Here is a 13,617-nt window from a genome sequence, read left to right as displayed (position 1 = left end):
TAAGAACACACCAACCTCGTCCCTCTGTGCTCTCTCCAGTGCTGTCAGGTGAGTGAGCCCAGATATTAAACACTCAGTGTTTAATATCTTAAATAAATTCTTCCTTCCAAGGGCATTCGAACACGGGCTGTGATCACATTGCCTCATGTACCACACAGAGCTGCTTCTGCCAGAGCCAGAGCACTTTGGGACATTTCATAAAATGGTTTCTGTGTGCTTCTTGGCAAGTATGATCCAGGAAAAAAAAAAAAAGAGAAAAAGAAAAGAAAAGAAACTCACAGTGGAAAGACCAAAAAGAGTAGTTAGTGAATGGCACTCTTTAGGTAATGCAGAACTTTGGAAGGCAAAAAGACACCACAATTTATTTTCTTTTATTTGGTTATCACTGGAATGAAATGTGTTTAACAGATCTACCCAGTACTCTGAAATATGAGGCCTGGGAGGACCGATATGCTCATGTAACCCACTGGCTCCACAGTGCAGCAAAAGAGGCCTTTGCAAAAGGAGGGAAGTAAAAATATAGGAGAAATAATTGCATTGGTTGTGGTAGATGTTCAACTCAGCCTTGCTATAATTACATTCTTAGGTTTGGGCTCTCAGTGAATGCTCTGCCAGTAAGCTCATGAATGAAAGAGGAATCGAGGGAAGGCAGGGCTGCCTTTCTGTGGCACAGAGCAGAAAATTAATCCGTGCATGTGGCAGCATGATATCCCACTATGAGCACATTCACTCTTGGACCTTATCCACTGTTGTGCCTAACACAGAGATAACACAGCTGGGGAGAAGAGGAACTGATTTGGCTTTGTTTCATTGGAGGGTTTGTTTTACTTCCAATTTAAAACCCATGCAGAAAGGATTTATGGAACTTGCCACTGCACACAGTAGCTTGGGCTTCAGTGGAAGAGGATGCTGCATGCTAGGGAAGGCAGTTTTTGTGTGGGGTCAAAGTGGTTAAATACCAGCATTCACTGAAAGGCAAGTGAAATTACAAGCCTATAGCTGTAACACAGGTGACAATTGTTAAAGTAAGGAGGAAAGCTTTTTGGTAAAACTGTGGCAGAAGAGCAAAAACAGGCAGAGAAGAGAGGCCACAGAAAATTAAAGACCATCTCTGAGGTTCCTTCAAGGCAAGGTTCTCTACAAACTTTAAAAAAGAAAGGTTCCTTAGAAGTCTAGAGCATTTTGTAACATACCAGAACTGAAAAAGCAGTATTGTATAGAAATCATACCCTTGTAAGTGTCTGTAGTGAAAGAAAAGCTAACTTCTTTTAAGCCTCTCAATTTTTACCACTTGCACTGTTGTCATCTGGGACTATTAAACTCCAAACTCACTGTCAGCAAACACCACCCATGCACAGGGCTAGAGTTTGTTTCCCTGCCCTTTTTAATGTAAAATTTTAGATTCTAGCCTCCAGAAACTCCACAATTTGTCAAAAAATAAAGATTTTTCCAAAGTGTTCTAAGGGGAGAGAGAGAAAAGCGTCAGCATGGCTCTGCTCCACTCCTGCCCCCAGCTGCATTCGTGTTGAGTTTCCAGCAAGTTGGCTGTCAGGATGCTTTTCCTATTCAGTCCTGCTATTCATGGCCACTGCCATGATTCATTTTGGGGCATAGAAGTGGCAAGGAGAGGTACTGTCAGCAGAGGTGAAAAATTCAAAGTGTGCTGCCCCAGCACCACAGGAGAAACTGGGAGCTGTGTCCTGAGGCAGCACTCACTCATCCATAGGAATGTCCCATTCATAAGAATGAATAACTGAGATCAAAATCAGCCAAAACTGGGGAAGGGGACCGTGAGTTTGCTAGCAATTCCCACAGACAGATGGACACATTCAAATCCATAAGAAGATAAAATAAAAAAAAGTCTCTGCCCTCCTGCTCCTATCACTGGATGAGAGGTCAGGAGCTGCTGGGCCACTTCAAGGGTTTCTTCAGTGGTGTGTGGGCTGTTTTCATCACAGCCACACTTCTTGAAGGCACCTCTTCTTGTCAATATGTTTTTCTCTACCAGAAGAGTATAAAGCAGAGGGCTGATAGATTTAGCACTCGCTTTTGTCCCCTTCATGCTTTGTGAATGCCAAACAACTGATCTCTGGGGCCCACTTGAACACTCCCATCCCTGTGAGCTTTTGTACAGCAAAAAAAAACCAAAAAACCCAACAATGAAAGAAAACAAGAAAAAGCAATCTGACCTATATAGTTGTGTTTGTTGTCTTTGGACTGCCTTTCATCAGGCAGCATTCAAATACTTTGCTATCTTTCAATAGGTCCTATGATTCCTAATAAATCAAATGAAAATCTCAAACAGAAAGAAGGCTGACAAGTTTTTCTTAGATTTTGTTCTCACTGGAAAACAGATTTTAAACATTGCTTCAGCTTTCTCGCTTTCTTTCTTTCTTCCTTATTTTTTCCTTTTCCTTTTCCTTTTCCTTTTCCTTTTCCTTTTCCTTTTCCTTTTCCTTTTCCTTTTCCTTTTCCTTTTCCTTTTCCTTTTCCTTTTCCTTTTCCTTTTCCTTTTCCTTTTCCTTTTCCTTTTCCTTTTCCTTTTCCTTTTCCTTTTCCTTCTTATTCTTTCTCTTTCTTTTTCTTCCTTTCTTCCTTTCTCTTTGACCACAGACATCTCTGATAATCAGAAAAGTTCCCCACTGGATTGCGGCATCTCCAAGTTGCTGTTCTCTTCCTGGAGCACGAAGGTAGGGCTGTCCCATGACAACACAAATCACTCCCTGTGGGCTGCCTCTTTCTGGAAATAATGAAAGAGGAAGAAAAGGAGGGGGTAGGAAGTTCTAGCTGCAATTTTTTGTTGTCACTTATAGCTTTTTGGATGTTTTTGCTTTTCTTTTTGTTCTCATGAGTCACCTGCACAGTGTGCTGGATTTCTATGTGAAACAGAAGTGGCAAGCACAGCACATGGTGTGGATGTGCTGCTGGGATCCTCTGGCCAAGCTGAAGGTGAAGATGAGGCAGCTCCAGCAGCAGGGCCACCTTGGGGACCACGGGGTGCAGGTGACAGCCAGGGAAGCTGAGGTTACCCAGGAAGAGCTGCTCTTCAAGACTGACATCTAGATCCTGCAGATCTATCACTCAGGAGGGAAGTGAAACCTGGTGAACGTGGTTTGGGACACAAAGGAAAGACATGAAAGCTCAAAGGATATTCAAGAAGAAATTATTTTGCAGTTCTGGACTATTAGCGCATTTTTGTCTTACTGAGCCACAACCACCTGAAGACCCAAGAGGTTCCCAATATCTGAGGGCATGTTCTACCTCTTCTCTGCCTTCAGAAGAGGTGAGACAGTGAAAAAAGTGTTGGCTCTGCACCTCCCAGCAGTTTGCAATGCACACTAGGCAGACAAGGCTCCATGCAATATCTTGAATATTAGTTGGTTATTTTTCATGTACACAAACCATGTAGGCTTGTGTGTTTGCATGCCTGTGGATCCATACATAGGTGCACTATGTCAACTATTTTTACACTGTTTAATTGTCTGCAAATGTAAATGTACCATAAACTGTTACAGGGTGGAAACACAGAGGATTGTGTCCTACAAGCCTTTTAAATATACTATAACACAAATCAAAGCATCTTCTGAGATCAAGTGAGGGTGGTGCTAGGGAAAAGTGCTGGAAAACTTCAAAATTATGTTTTTCCTTTGCTTGTATTTTTCATGAATGCTGGCCCCAAAATACTTTTCTTCCTGTGGTATTTTGAGTGTCATCATATGATATGATGAAGGAGTATAATTGCAATCTATCCGTCACACTTCTTAACCTGTAGGAGTGTCCTTATCTGTTAGATTAATTAATTATGAACAAGTGATAGCTTCAAATGTGAGAATAAGGGATTTGTACACCTGCCAGAAAACCAGAGTTAAAAGATTAACTATGGCTATACAAACCATTATTTCCCAATTTGAGTACCTGTACCATTGATACCCACAGCACTTGCTGAAAGAAAGAAGCAGGTGTGTTTCTTTTATGAAACTTTTATAAAGAAGTCAGATTTAGAAATGGAACATATTTGATTTTATTCTAACTCGGGACTTTATCTGGATTTTTATAACACTGTAAAGAGACTGAACAAGCTAGGAATGTGTAAGTCCTTCCTTTGACCTGTCAAGATAAATAGTGAATGAAGTTTTAAAAGGCAAGCAGTGCTCATTTTGGCAAGTTTTGTCATTTAGTTATTCTTCCTTACAAGCAGGAAGATTAAAACAGTGATAGTAGATGTGACTCAAGGCAAGTGAGGGTTGCAAAATTAGATCCCTGGCTGTATAGAGACAGTTATATTAGGATGAAATCACTAGGGGTATAAATTCAATGACTTCATATTAAGACATGTTAATCCGGAATTTAACATGGCCTTAATTTACTGCAGTTTAATCCTCCTCATTTTCACTTTCTGCTGGGAACTTGTGCTGCAGAACATGAAAATTGTCATGATACCAGAGTGCTTTGACACTGTCTTCCATTAAGCTTGTCAAATGTAAAACTTAATCCTGCAAGATTAATTTCTCTGTAATCTCAGAGGCTGATATTTTGAGGTGCATTTTGGAATATTCTATAGCTGTAGCGTGAAATAACCAAATGAATTTGTGTCCTGTTTGGTGGGTGGTGTTCACTCAGAAAAGAGATCCTCAGGACATTGTCTATGCTTTTTTGGGTAAGAAAACATATAAATGTACCTTTGTTAGGGCCTGGAAGTTAGAGGTACTAAGAAGGAGGGAAATAAAATGTGCATGACTCCCAGACAATCTGTTTTCAATAATCTGATACCCTCTGACCTGTCCACAAAATGGTTTTTTTGCTACAGTAAATATAAAATACTGGAATACTAAATTCTTTGTCAGGCAGAAATGATCTAAATTTCACCTACTGTAGAGTAGCAAAAAATATTTGAACTTAAACCTTGCCAGACTCCCATCAAGACTATTTTAATATCTGGTTTTTTATAATCACAGTTTTCCTGTCTGGATTTTTATTAGTGTTACCCCTTGACTTACAGTCAAAATATGGCTCTCAGGTAGTACAAGGCAATGTGACCATTATCTTTTCCAGAAAGCAAACATCTTGTGCAGGATTCACCCAGAAAGGACCCCAGTTGCACACTAAGGGCTTAGCAGAGCTTGATCCAGGTGGGTATGTCAGTCTATCTTATTTTTTACCTCAATAAATTAATCATAGAATTATCTTTTGACAGCACGGTCATCTAATATTAACTATTCATTCTGTGAAGCCTCAACATACCTCTTCATCTGTACATCCAACTTTAAATGGATGTAGCTTTTCATTTTTCTAGTAATAATCTTGTTTCTATTCTTCACCTGAGACCCTTTGTTTGGCCACCATGGTGGCCGACTGGATGAGACCTTTAAATTTACAGCTTCTTTTGATGTTCGGTCTTGCCCTGGACAAGTAAGGTACAGAAAGGAAGAAAGGGCTGATGAAGGTAAAAGACAAATCCACAGGTTAATGTTATGTGACGAATAAAGTGAACAAAATAGTCTCAAAAGCTTTGGTTTACATGGATGCTGAAGAAGTCTTGGCATGTAGCAATCTGGACGAGACCACGTCTTTTCACTTTGATCTTGACATGATGAAAAAGTCACAGAACAAAAGCCCCTGGGATGGGGCAAGCAGCAGACTTGGAACAATATACAATGATTACATGTTGCGCATAAGAACACTTTCAGAACTGATGTGGTTTTGGAAATGGTGGTGTCATAAACAACATAAAAAACTTTCATCATGATTTACCTAACATTAAGCTTCTTACATGACAGTGGCAAAACAGCTTTAGACAACTTTGAGCTTTAGAAAAGTTCTGCCATGATTGATTTGGATTATGCAATGATCTTCCAAACTCCTATGCCTCTTCCACACAGTTATTATTAAAATTTGGGTTTTTTTGTTTTTTTTTTCACCTAGATGAAGACGCAATAAACACACACAGGAAAAAACACAAGAAAAAGAGTATGAAAGAACAAGTATTTTACACAGAATGACCCAAAAATCATAGACTTTAAAGCCCTTCTGCAGAATACTCTCAGAAAGTAAGAACTGTGCCTCCAGTCCACACACTTGAACAATATGTCAAACATCCCCGTGTCCCAAAGATTTATTTTCAATTATTAAAAAAATGTTTTAAAGTGTAGTCCTCAGGGGTAACAGCTGATGCCCCTCATCAGTATTTCCACTAACATCCTGGATTGCACATTCCACAGAAGACCATAAAGTGCTGTAGCATCAAAAGTTTTTTTAAATTTTATTTGGAACTTCTCCACCCTTTCCATAACCATTTTCATTATCATTTTTACCTTGTAGCTCCTATATTCTTGTAATGACACATGAGAAGGTCCTTAAAGGTCTTCTTGAAGGTGGCGTTGCAGAGCGCGTAGCAGGCGGGGTTGACGGTGCTGTTGATGTAACAGAGCCAGTAACCCAGGGTCCACACGGTGCCGGGGATGCAGGATGTGCAGAAGCTGTTGATGAGCACCATCACATTGTATGGGGTCCAGGTGATGATGAAGGCCAGGAGGATGGCCAAAATCGTCCTTGTCACCTTTTTCTCTCTAGAAGGGGGTGGTTTCTTTTTGGCTGGCTGCTTTGTCATCTTGACGATCTTCCGGGCCACGCTATTCTGCTTCTCCTCCCCATTCGTGCCTACAATCTCCACGGTAGTGTTGGTAGGGGCACAGCAGTCCCCCTTTTGGGACTTGGTGACTATTCTGATGCATGTCAGCTTGGAGTTCTCTGCTTTGACATGGTCTTGGGAGGCAGAAGCCTGTCTGGCATCTTTGGTAGCTTCATCCTCTTTCAAGTTGGAAGCAACTGCACTGATGGAGGTGGAGTCGTTGGAGCTCTCCTTCTCCCCTTGAACACAGTTATTGGTCACAGTCTCTTCACTGGTTTTTCCATTCTGAATTTTGCTGTGCTCCAACCCATCCCCACTGGTCGGGATATTGTTATTGTTTGGTTTCACTATTTTACCTTGGACAAGGCTGGGGGAAACTGTTTCTTGGTTTTGGGCTGCTTCCTTTTTTCCTTTCTTTATCCGACTCTTACTGGCTCGAGAAATTTGCCAGTAAAGGACAGTCATGATGATAACGGGCAAATAGAAGGCTGCAATGGCAGTGCCAAAAGTGACAGCAGGGTTGGAAAAAAACTGGATGTAGCAGTCCCCATCTGGGACAGTCCTTCCTCCCACAATGAATTGCCAGAAGAGAATTGCAGGGGCCCAGAGGATGAAGGACAGCACCCATGCGGCTGCGATCATCATGCCGGCCATCTTCGTGGTCCGCTTCACGGGATACGTCAGGGGCTTGGTGACACAAAAGTACCTGTCAAAGCTGATAATGAGCAGGTTCATTACTGAGGCGTTGCTGACCACATAGTCCAGAGCCAGCCAGAGGTCACACACCACGGGCCCCAAGGGCCAGTAGCCTATCACAGTGTACAGGGTGTACAGGTTCATGGAAAAGATGCCGATGATCAGGTCAGCGCAGGCCAGGCTGAACAGGAAATAATTGTTGACAGTCTGGAGGTGCCTGTTGACTTTGATTGACACCATGACCAGGATGTTGCCAATTATGGTGACCAGGCTGAGGGACCCTGCCACCAGGACGATGAACACCACCTCGACAGTTTTATAGCGGCTCTCCAAGGCCATCACATTTTCAGAGGAAGAGTTTATGTATGTTGAGTTATTCATTTCGCTTCTGATAATGAGATACTCACTTACAACTTAAGCCTGCAGAGGAAAGAAAAGAAAACAGATACCATCAGGAAGTTAGTCCCTTTGCCTTTAAGGAATGGATCCCAAAAGAGCACGACTTGGCAAAAGTTTAAAGCTAGAAGATGTATTCAGGAAAAACCAGTCAACTTTGTCTAAAGGAAACACAGTGTACAGTTTAGGAATAATAGAACAATAGGCTAACTCTAAATGTGTGAGAAAGGCACACTTTTGGACTGAAAACTACATTAAGTTCTCAGATATCTTTTTCTCTTTGTTATTTTTTAAAACTAATATTGACTTGACTATTTTGGAGCTGAACCTGCATATTATTTTCTTTCTTGCTAACAAAATAGTTCACTTTGCTCATTTCAAACCCTATTCCAAATAAAAAGTCTCGACTGGAGGATGTAACATTCTTATAACCCAAAGTGAAGCTGTGATCTACTGAGGGGCAGATCATGGGAAGGAGATCTCTGTTTCTGTCTTTCTTTCATTTTCCACCTGGGCATGCTTCTGTCAAGTTTATGGCTTTTTATCACATCTCCCCCCAGTTTTCTTACCCTGCAGTTCCTTTTTTAGGCAACACATACAAAGATTTTGGCACTTCATCAAACTAATTAGTCTGTCAATAAACAAAAGAGGGTGGGTCTGTTGAAGTTAACAGAGTTCATAAACTCACCTCAGTTGATCATTTGCCTGTCTAGTTAGATCCATACATATTTTATTTCTATCTTTTTTTCAATTTCAGTGAGATTAAAGTTATTTTTTACTTACTTTTGAATATTTGTACCTGGATAAGACATTGTTGTTTGTTTGGGTTTTTTTAAACATGGTATTATCTTTTGATGCTTGCTTGATTGCACTTTTCCCATTATTTTTCAAATCACAATATTTTTAATCTGCATCACATAAAGCTAAAACAAAAGGTCTGAAATAGACAGCAGGGTAATGCTAAATAAAGAAACAGATAAAAATCAGGGCTGTTTACACATAGCAATTCTTTTTGTACCCCTTATACCCTACTGACAGTGCTCAATAAATAGTAATTAAATTGCTAGTGATACACATTTGATAGAAGACTGAGAAAACAGTGCATGCTGTTGCCTTCAGGATATATTCTATCCTTTTGTGCATCCCCTGGAAGTCAATAGAATGCACTAGAATCGTACAGCATCTGAGTGCTCATTATTTATGAGCTGTGCTCAAGGGATTATTGAAGCACGAAGGCCAGATGTGACAGGGAAGTTTGAGTTTTTTTCTAATTACAATATTCTGCTGTTTCTTCCCCGCCCCCCATGCATAAGGCATCTCTTCTTTAAGAAGGAGTTTCTAAACATGGTGGTGCAATCAAAGGAAGACAAAAAATTTATCTACGTATGGCTCCTCTATACACCAGGGATTAGAAAATTCTGCTCTGGCCCCTCTGACTAACCTGCTGATGCACAGACATATGCAGTCCACGTCACTTCAAAGGAACAATGCATTTTTACTGTCAGTTCAGAACTGTGCTTTTTTTTTTTCAGATGCAAAAGAAAGATGATGATGCAAAATGTCAGCACAGTGGCAAAACCCCTTCTGAACTCTGGGAAAAGTAAGCAAGCCTGTCTCCGTGGAAAAGTCAAAATGCTAAACCAGGGTAAAAGGTTTTTTGTCTGAAGAAACTTTGTAATATTGAAATTTATACTTAGAGAAATACAACTGGCAGAGGGTAGGGCTCATGCATTTGCCTTCGCTGTCAAAAACAGCTAAATTTTTTTGCCAATTCTGTGTTGAAGTGAATACATGAATAAATAGAGGAACATAAGGCTTGACAGACATTTATTTCTTGCTATCTATTTACAGGTACAACACTAAAATCCTTGAGATCAGGTTCAAGATAACAAAATGAGGAAGAGGAATGCTTTAGTTAAGTGTGTGCTTTGTACAGTAAAATAGGCTGAGTGGAATGTAGCAGAATTTCAACTCTGTGCTAAAACTTTGACAGGATACCTTTAGTATATAGGACTGACATTTCAGCAATTCCCAGTCTATTTTTCTCCCCAAGCTTCACAGTTGAGCAGCTGGTTATCCAGTTAGATGTGTAAGGCATCAATGTTTTGGACAAGCTAAGAATTTCTCCCAAGCAGAGTCGTTTATGAACATTCTTAGCAGAATGCATTTTTAATAAAGAGAAAAAGTCATGCATAGAGATGTATTGATAAAAAAAAAAATCAGCTGAAGAAGGTTCATGATCTAGTGCTCTGCAGCTACCTCTGGTGACGGAAAGTGAGTGGGGGAGCAAAATGGAAATGAGCAAGAATGGATTAGAGACGAAAAAATGATGCTTTGTTACAAGGAAACAAGTGTTTCTCTACAATATATTTTTGAAAAACTGTTGAGAAGTTCTGTTTTCATGCCACTGAAGAACAAAATTAATTTTAAAAACTTGAAACTTGCGAAACCAAATTACCATTTCCCAGCTGACTTTATTCGTGAGTCTTTTCAGGTGAAATTTTTACCCACTTTCACTGGAAATATTGGTAATTCAGTAACAATTCCCCTGATTGTTTTGGGATCCTTGGGATGCAAGGAGATGGATGAAAGCTAAAAGCTAATCTTACCTGCTAGGAATAGGATTTCATTGTGTTAATATGAATGGAAGCAGAGCAAAGGAGTCTCTTTTGCTTTTTTTGCACAAAACTTTTCAGCCCTTAAGAAGGCTGGTAGCTCTGGGCTGCAAATTACAAGGGCAGTTATAACTTTCTGAGGTACAGGGAAACATCTGCTGTCACCAGCTCCAGTGAAAACTTCCCTTTGCCTGCATCAGTGCGATGGTAAACTGAAGCATATTTTGCTATGCAGGCTGATGAGAGGGTGTAGGGCCGGAGAGACAAATCTGATTTCCACTGACATACATGGTCACTGCTCAGAGAACTAAAATTGCCCACACAGAGGCGGGGGTGTGCAAGCTCCCTAGCCCAGGAGCCCCTGCAATGCTCTGGGCTCCCTCCTGCTGGCTCCAGCAGGATTGGTGTTGGAACCCAGGAAATTCCTCTGGCTGCCCTGGAAGGCTCAAGCCCCTGCCAGGGGGCTCAGAGACCTTGGCACAGAGCCCAAGACCCCTGTGTCTTTGATTGTGACCCATGGAGCAAATGAGCACCTTTATATAAAGAATTACAAGTCAAGAAAGTTTAAGTAGCATGATAGTCTGTCACAGGGTGAAAATTAGATTTTTGGGATTTTTAGAATGGGGATTCAGGAGGCAAGATGGAGGAATTTGGGCGTGTCCAGTCTTTTTCCTTCTTCTTCTTAGCCTCAATCTTCCACTGTGATGGTGGCACTCTTGGATTTGTTTAAGGTAGAAACTCACTGTCTAACATAGGTGATGGGTTATTGGGAAGTTATGGTAAATAATGTACATGTAGTTTTTAGTATAAAAAGATAACACCACCCCAAAGACAGACAGTGTGCCTCAACCCAACCTGCCAGGGAGACCTCAGCAGGTCAGAAAAATAATGTATTAGATAAGAAATAATAAAGAACCTTGAGAATGAGAACAGAAAAATCCTGACTCCTTATTTGACTTCCAGGCTGGGAAAAGACGCTTGATGATGCCAGAGTCACTGAGCAGCAGAGATTCTGAGAGGCTGGCACCAGGTGCACAGAGAGGGCTCTGTTTCTCATCGTGGCTGCAGGACTGCCTGTGCACTGCTTCTGTTTCTGTCCTGCCACAGAGCCCATCTCTCCTGCTGCAGAGGCTGTTGTTATGGGAGCAGATGTTATTCATCAGGCAGACCTACGGGGCAGAGGCATTTTAAGGTAATATGACCTCCTGTGTGAGAAATACCAGATCTTATTCTTGAACAAACAGAGCTCTCCTCTGCAGGCCCATGGGTGTTTGTGTGAGTTGCACAATATGGCACTGACTCCCATGGGCTACCATAATTTATCCTTCTATACTAAGTGCATTCTTGCTGAACAGAGAATACCCAGAAAAGGCAAGGAATGTCTCTTGTGACCTTAAAAGCAACTGAGATAATTTTCTGAAATATATTTCAAAATATATATGACTTTTTGGAGTGGAAACACCATAATCACTGCACAGAAAATGTACAAAGCCAAGAAGTCCACATATAAAATAATTCATTGTTTGATATTTGAGATGTACTTAGGAAACATTCCCAGTGCAGTTGTTCCTCCCTCTAAAGAACTCACAGTACTGAAAATCATTCCCTTTTATTGACTGGGCAACAGTTTAGGGCAGAGCTGGGGCATACTTAAGCATTGCATCCTGCTGAGTTGTGCTTTCCACTTACCCTGACAGGAACACATCCATTTGGTGCAGGCAAATTTTGTAGCAAACATTGTAATTTTAAATTTAAAATATATCTCCAACATCTGCCACAAAACAGACTATAGAAATGTTTGGTATATTGGAAAAAAAGGCTGATGCATCATGCCTGTCAGAGTTTGTTAGACAAACTCTTCTTCTGTATTGTGCATTTTGACAAGTTAAATTTAATGGATTTAAATTTAAAGGATTTAATGTCTTCTTTGAATTCTCTGAAACCATATTAAGGTCTAGACATGAAAGAGGCAACAAATGATCAGCACCTGAAAGTTATATTTGTGATTTAAACAGGATTACCCAAGAATGTATGTGCATTGCCATTCTGAGGGCACATCTAAGCATCTAAGTCTCAAGCAGAAGGAAATACACTTCTTTAACTTTCTTTTTTTGATCTAGTTCCTCTTCAGCCCAAACCTATGCAAAATAGATTTGATGTTTGCTGCAGTAATAATAGAATGGGTTTTTTTCCTGAAATGATTTTTATCCTGAACTGAATTGATTTTGATTCTAAATTTCTTCCTGGTACCATTTTTAACTCACAGTGTGAAAACAAAAAGAGAGAAACAAAATCCCTTAATCTGTGATAAATATCCTAGGTCTGTTAGCCAGAATTTATTGCGGACTTTAAGAGAGAATATATATATATATATATAGTCTGGACTTCTGGTAAAAATGCATTTCAGAAAATACCCAAACACCTGAAGACTAAAATCTTCACCATATGGATTATCTTCTGCAATCCTTTTGAAACTAGAAACATCTTTGCTAAGTGTTACTCTCTTGGTGGGGTCTGTTATTTTTTTTTCATTTTCATGCACTTTTGTTTATCTCATGATTGAAATAAACCTGCCCTACAAAAAAGATATTGTGTGGGCCTGCTTTTCCCCATCTAATTGTGAAGGATACCTAAGGGCAAAATTAAAAATTTCTGCACAGATCTTGAAACAACAAGTAGATCAGAATCAGAAAATATTTAAAAAACCAAACCAACAGTGCGCCGCAAACAACAACTGAAATAAGGCAAAAATGCAAATATTTCCCCAAAAGCAGCAGGGGACTGTACATGAGTAGGTGTCAATGCTGGCACCAAAATGCTGCCTTAGGGCACATTAGGGTCTGAGGGTTTGTAAAGCTGAAAACTGCAACTTGCACACGGCTGCTCTTGCAGGCTAAAACTGTAGAGAAAGGAATATAGAAAAACTATGCAGAAGTAAATATACTGTCATGAGCCCAACTTGTCGATATTAAATATGACACAAGTAGAAGGGTAGACAGCATAGTAAAAAAACCCCAACCAAACAAACAATAATCTCTCTAGTTTCAGGAAATAAATAAAAATAAAAAAGGTAATTTTTCCTCAAAGATCTGATAACAAAGTATTTCTAATATATTGGTACTGTTATTACTATTACTGCTGTTAGGATAGTCACCCATTGGTACTAAGGCACATGAAATATTACCTTTCTGCCAGTATAGGTTTGGCTGCAGATATGGTTTTGTTTTTTTGGGACCTGTGTAATCAAGAGAGAATTTGCATTCTGTCTTTGGGCAGCTGATA

General features: G+C 40.2%; 1 protein-coding gene across 2 annotated transcripts in view; it reads right to left on the bottom strand.

Annotated features, from left to right (window-relative positions):
- Positions 1 to 2,542: 2,542 nt before the first annotated feature.
- CHRM2 (cholinergic receptor muscarinic 2) overlaps positions 2,543 to 13,617 on the bottom strand; it is an 85,148-nt gene continuing 74,073 nt past the window's right edge. The window contains exons 2-3 of one of the 2 annotated variants that reach the window (XR_004061198.1): positions 5,519 to 7,744; positions 5,389 to 5,401 (exon numbers count right to left, since the gene is read on the bottom strand). Coding sequence is in view for 1 of the 2 variants with exons in the window: in XM_030960794.1 (XP_030816654.1) it covers positions 6,308 to 7,705 (1,398 nt within the window). In the remaining variant the exon portion in view is untranslated. Of the gene's footprint in view, positions 7,745 to 13,617 lie in introns of both variants that reach the window. The other variant, XM_030960794.1, reaches the window with a different exon arrangement.

The sequence above is a fragment of the Camarhynchus parvulus genome, chromosome 1A, assembly GCF_901933205.1.
Source record: "Camarhynchus parvulus chromosome 1A, STF_HiC, whole genome shotgun sequence".
NCBI lineage: Eukaryota > Metazoa > Chordata > Aves > Passeriformes > Thraupidae > Camarhynchus > Camarhynchus parvulus.
The sequence above is the reverse complement of the archived record's forward strand: the minus strand, read 5'-3'. Positions and strand labels throughout refer to the sequence as shown.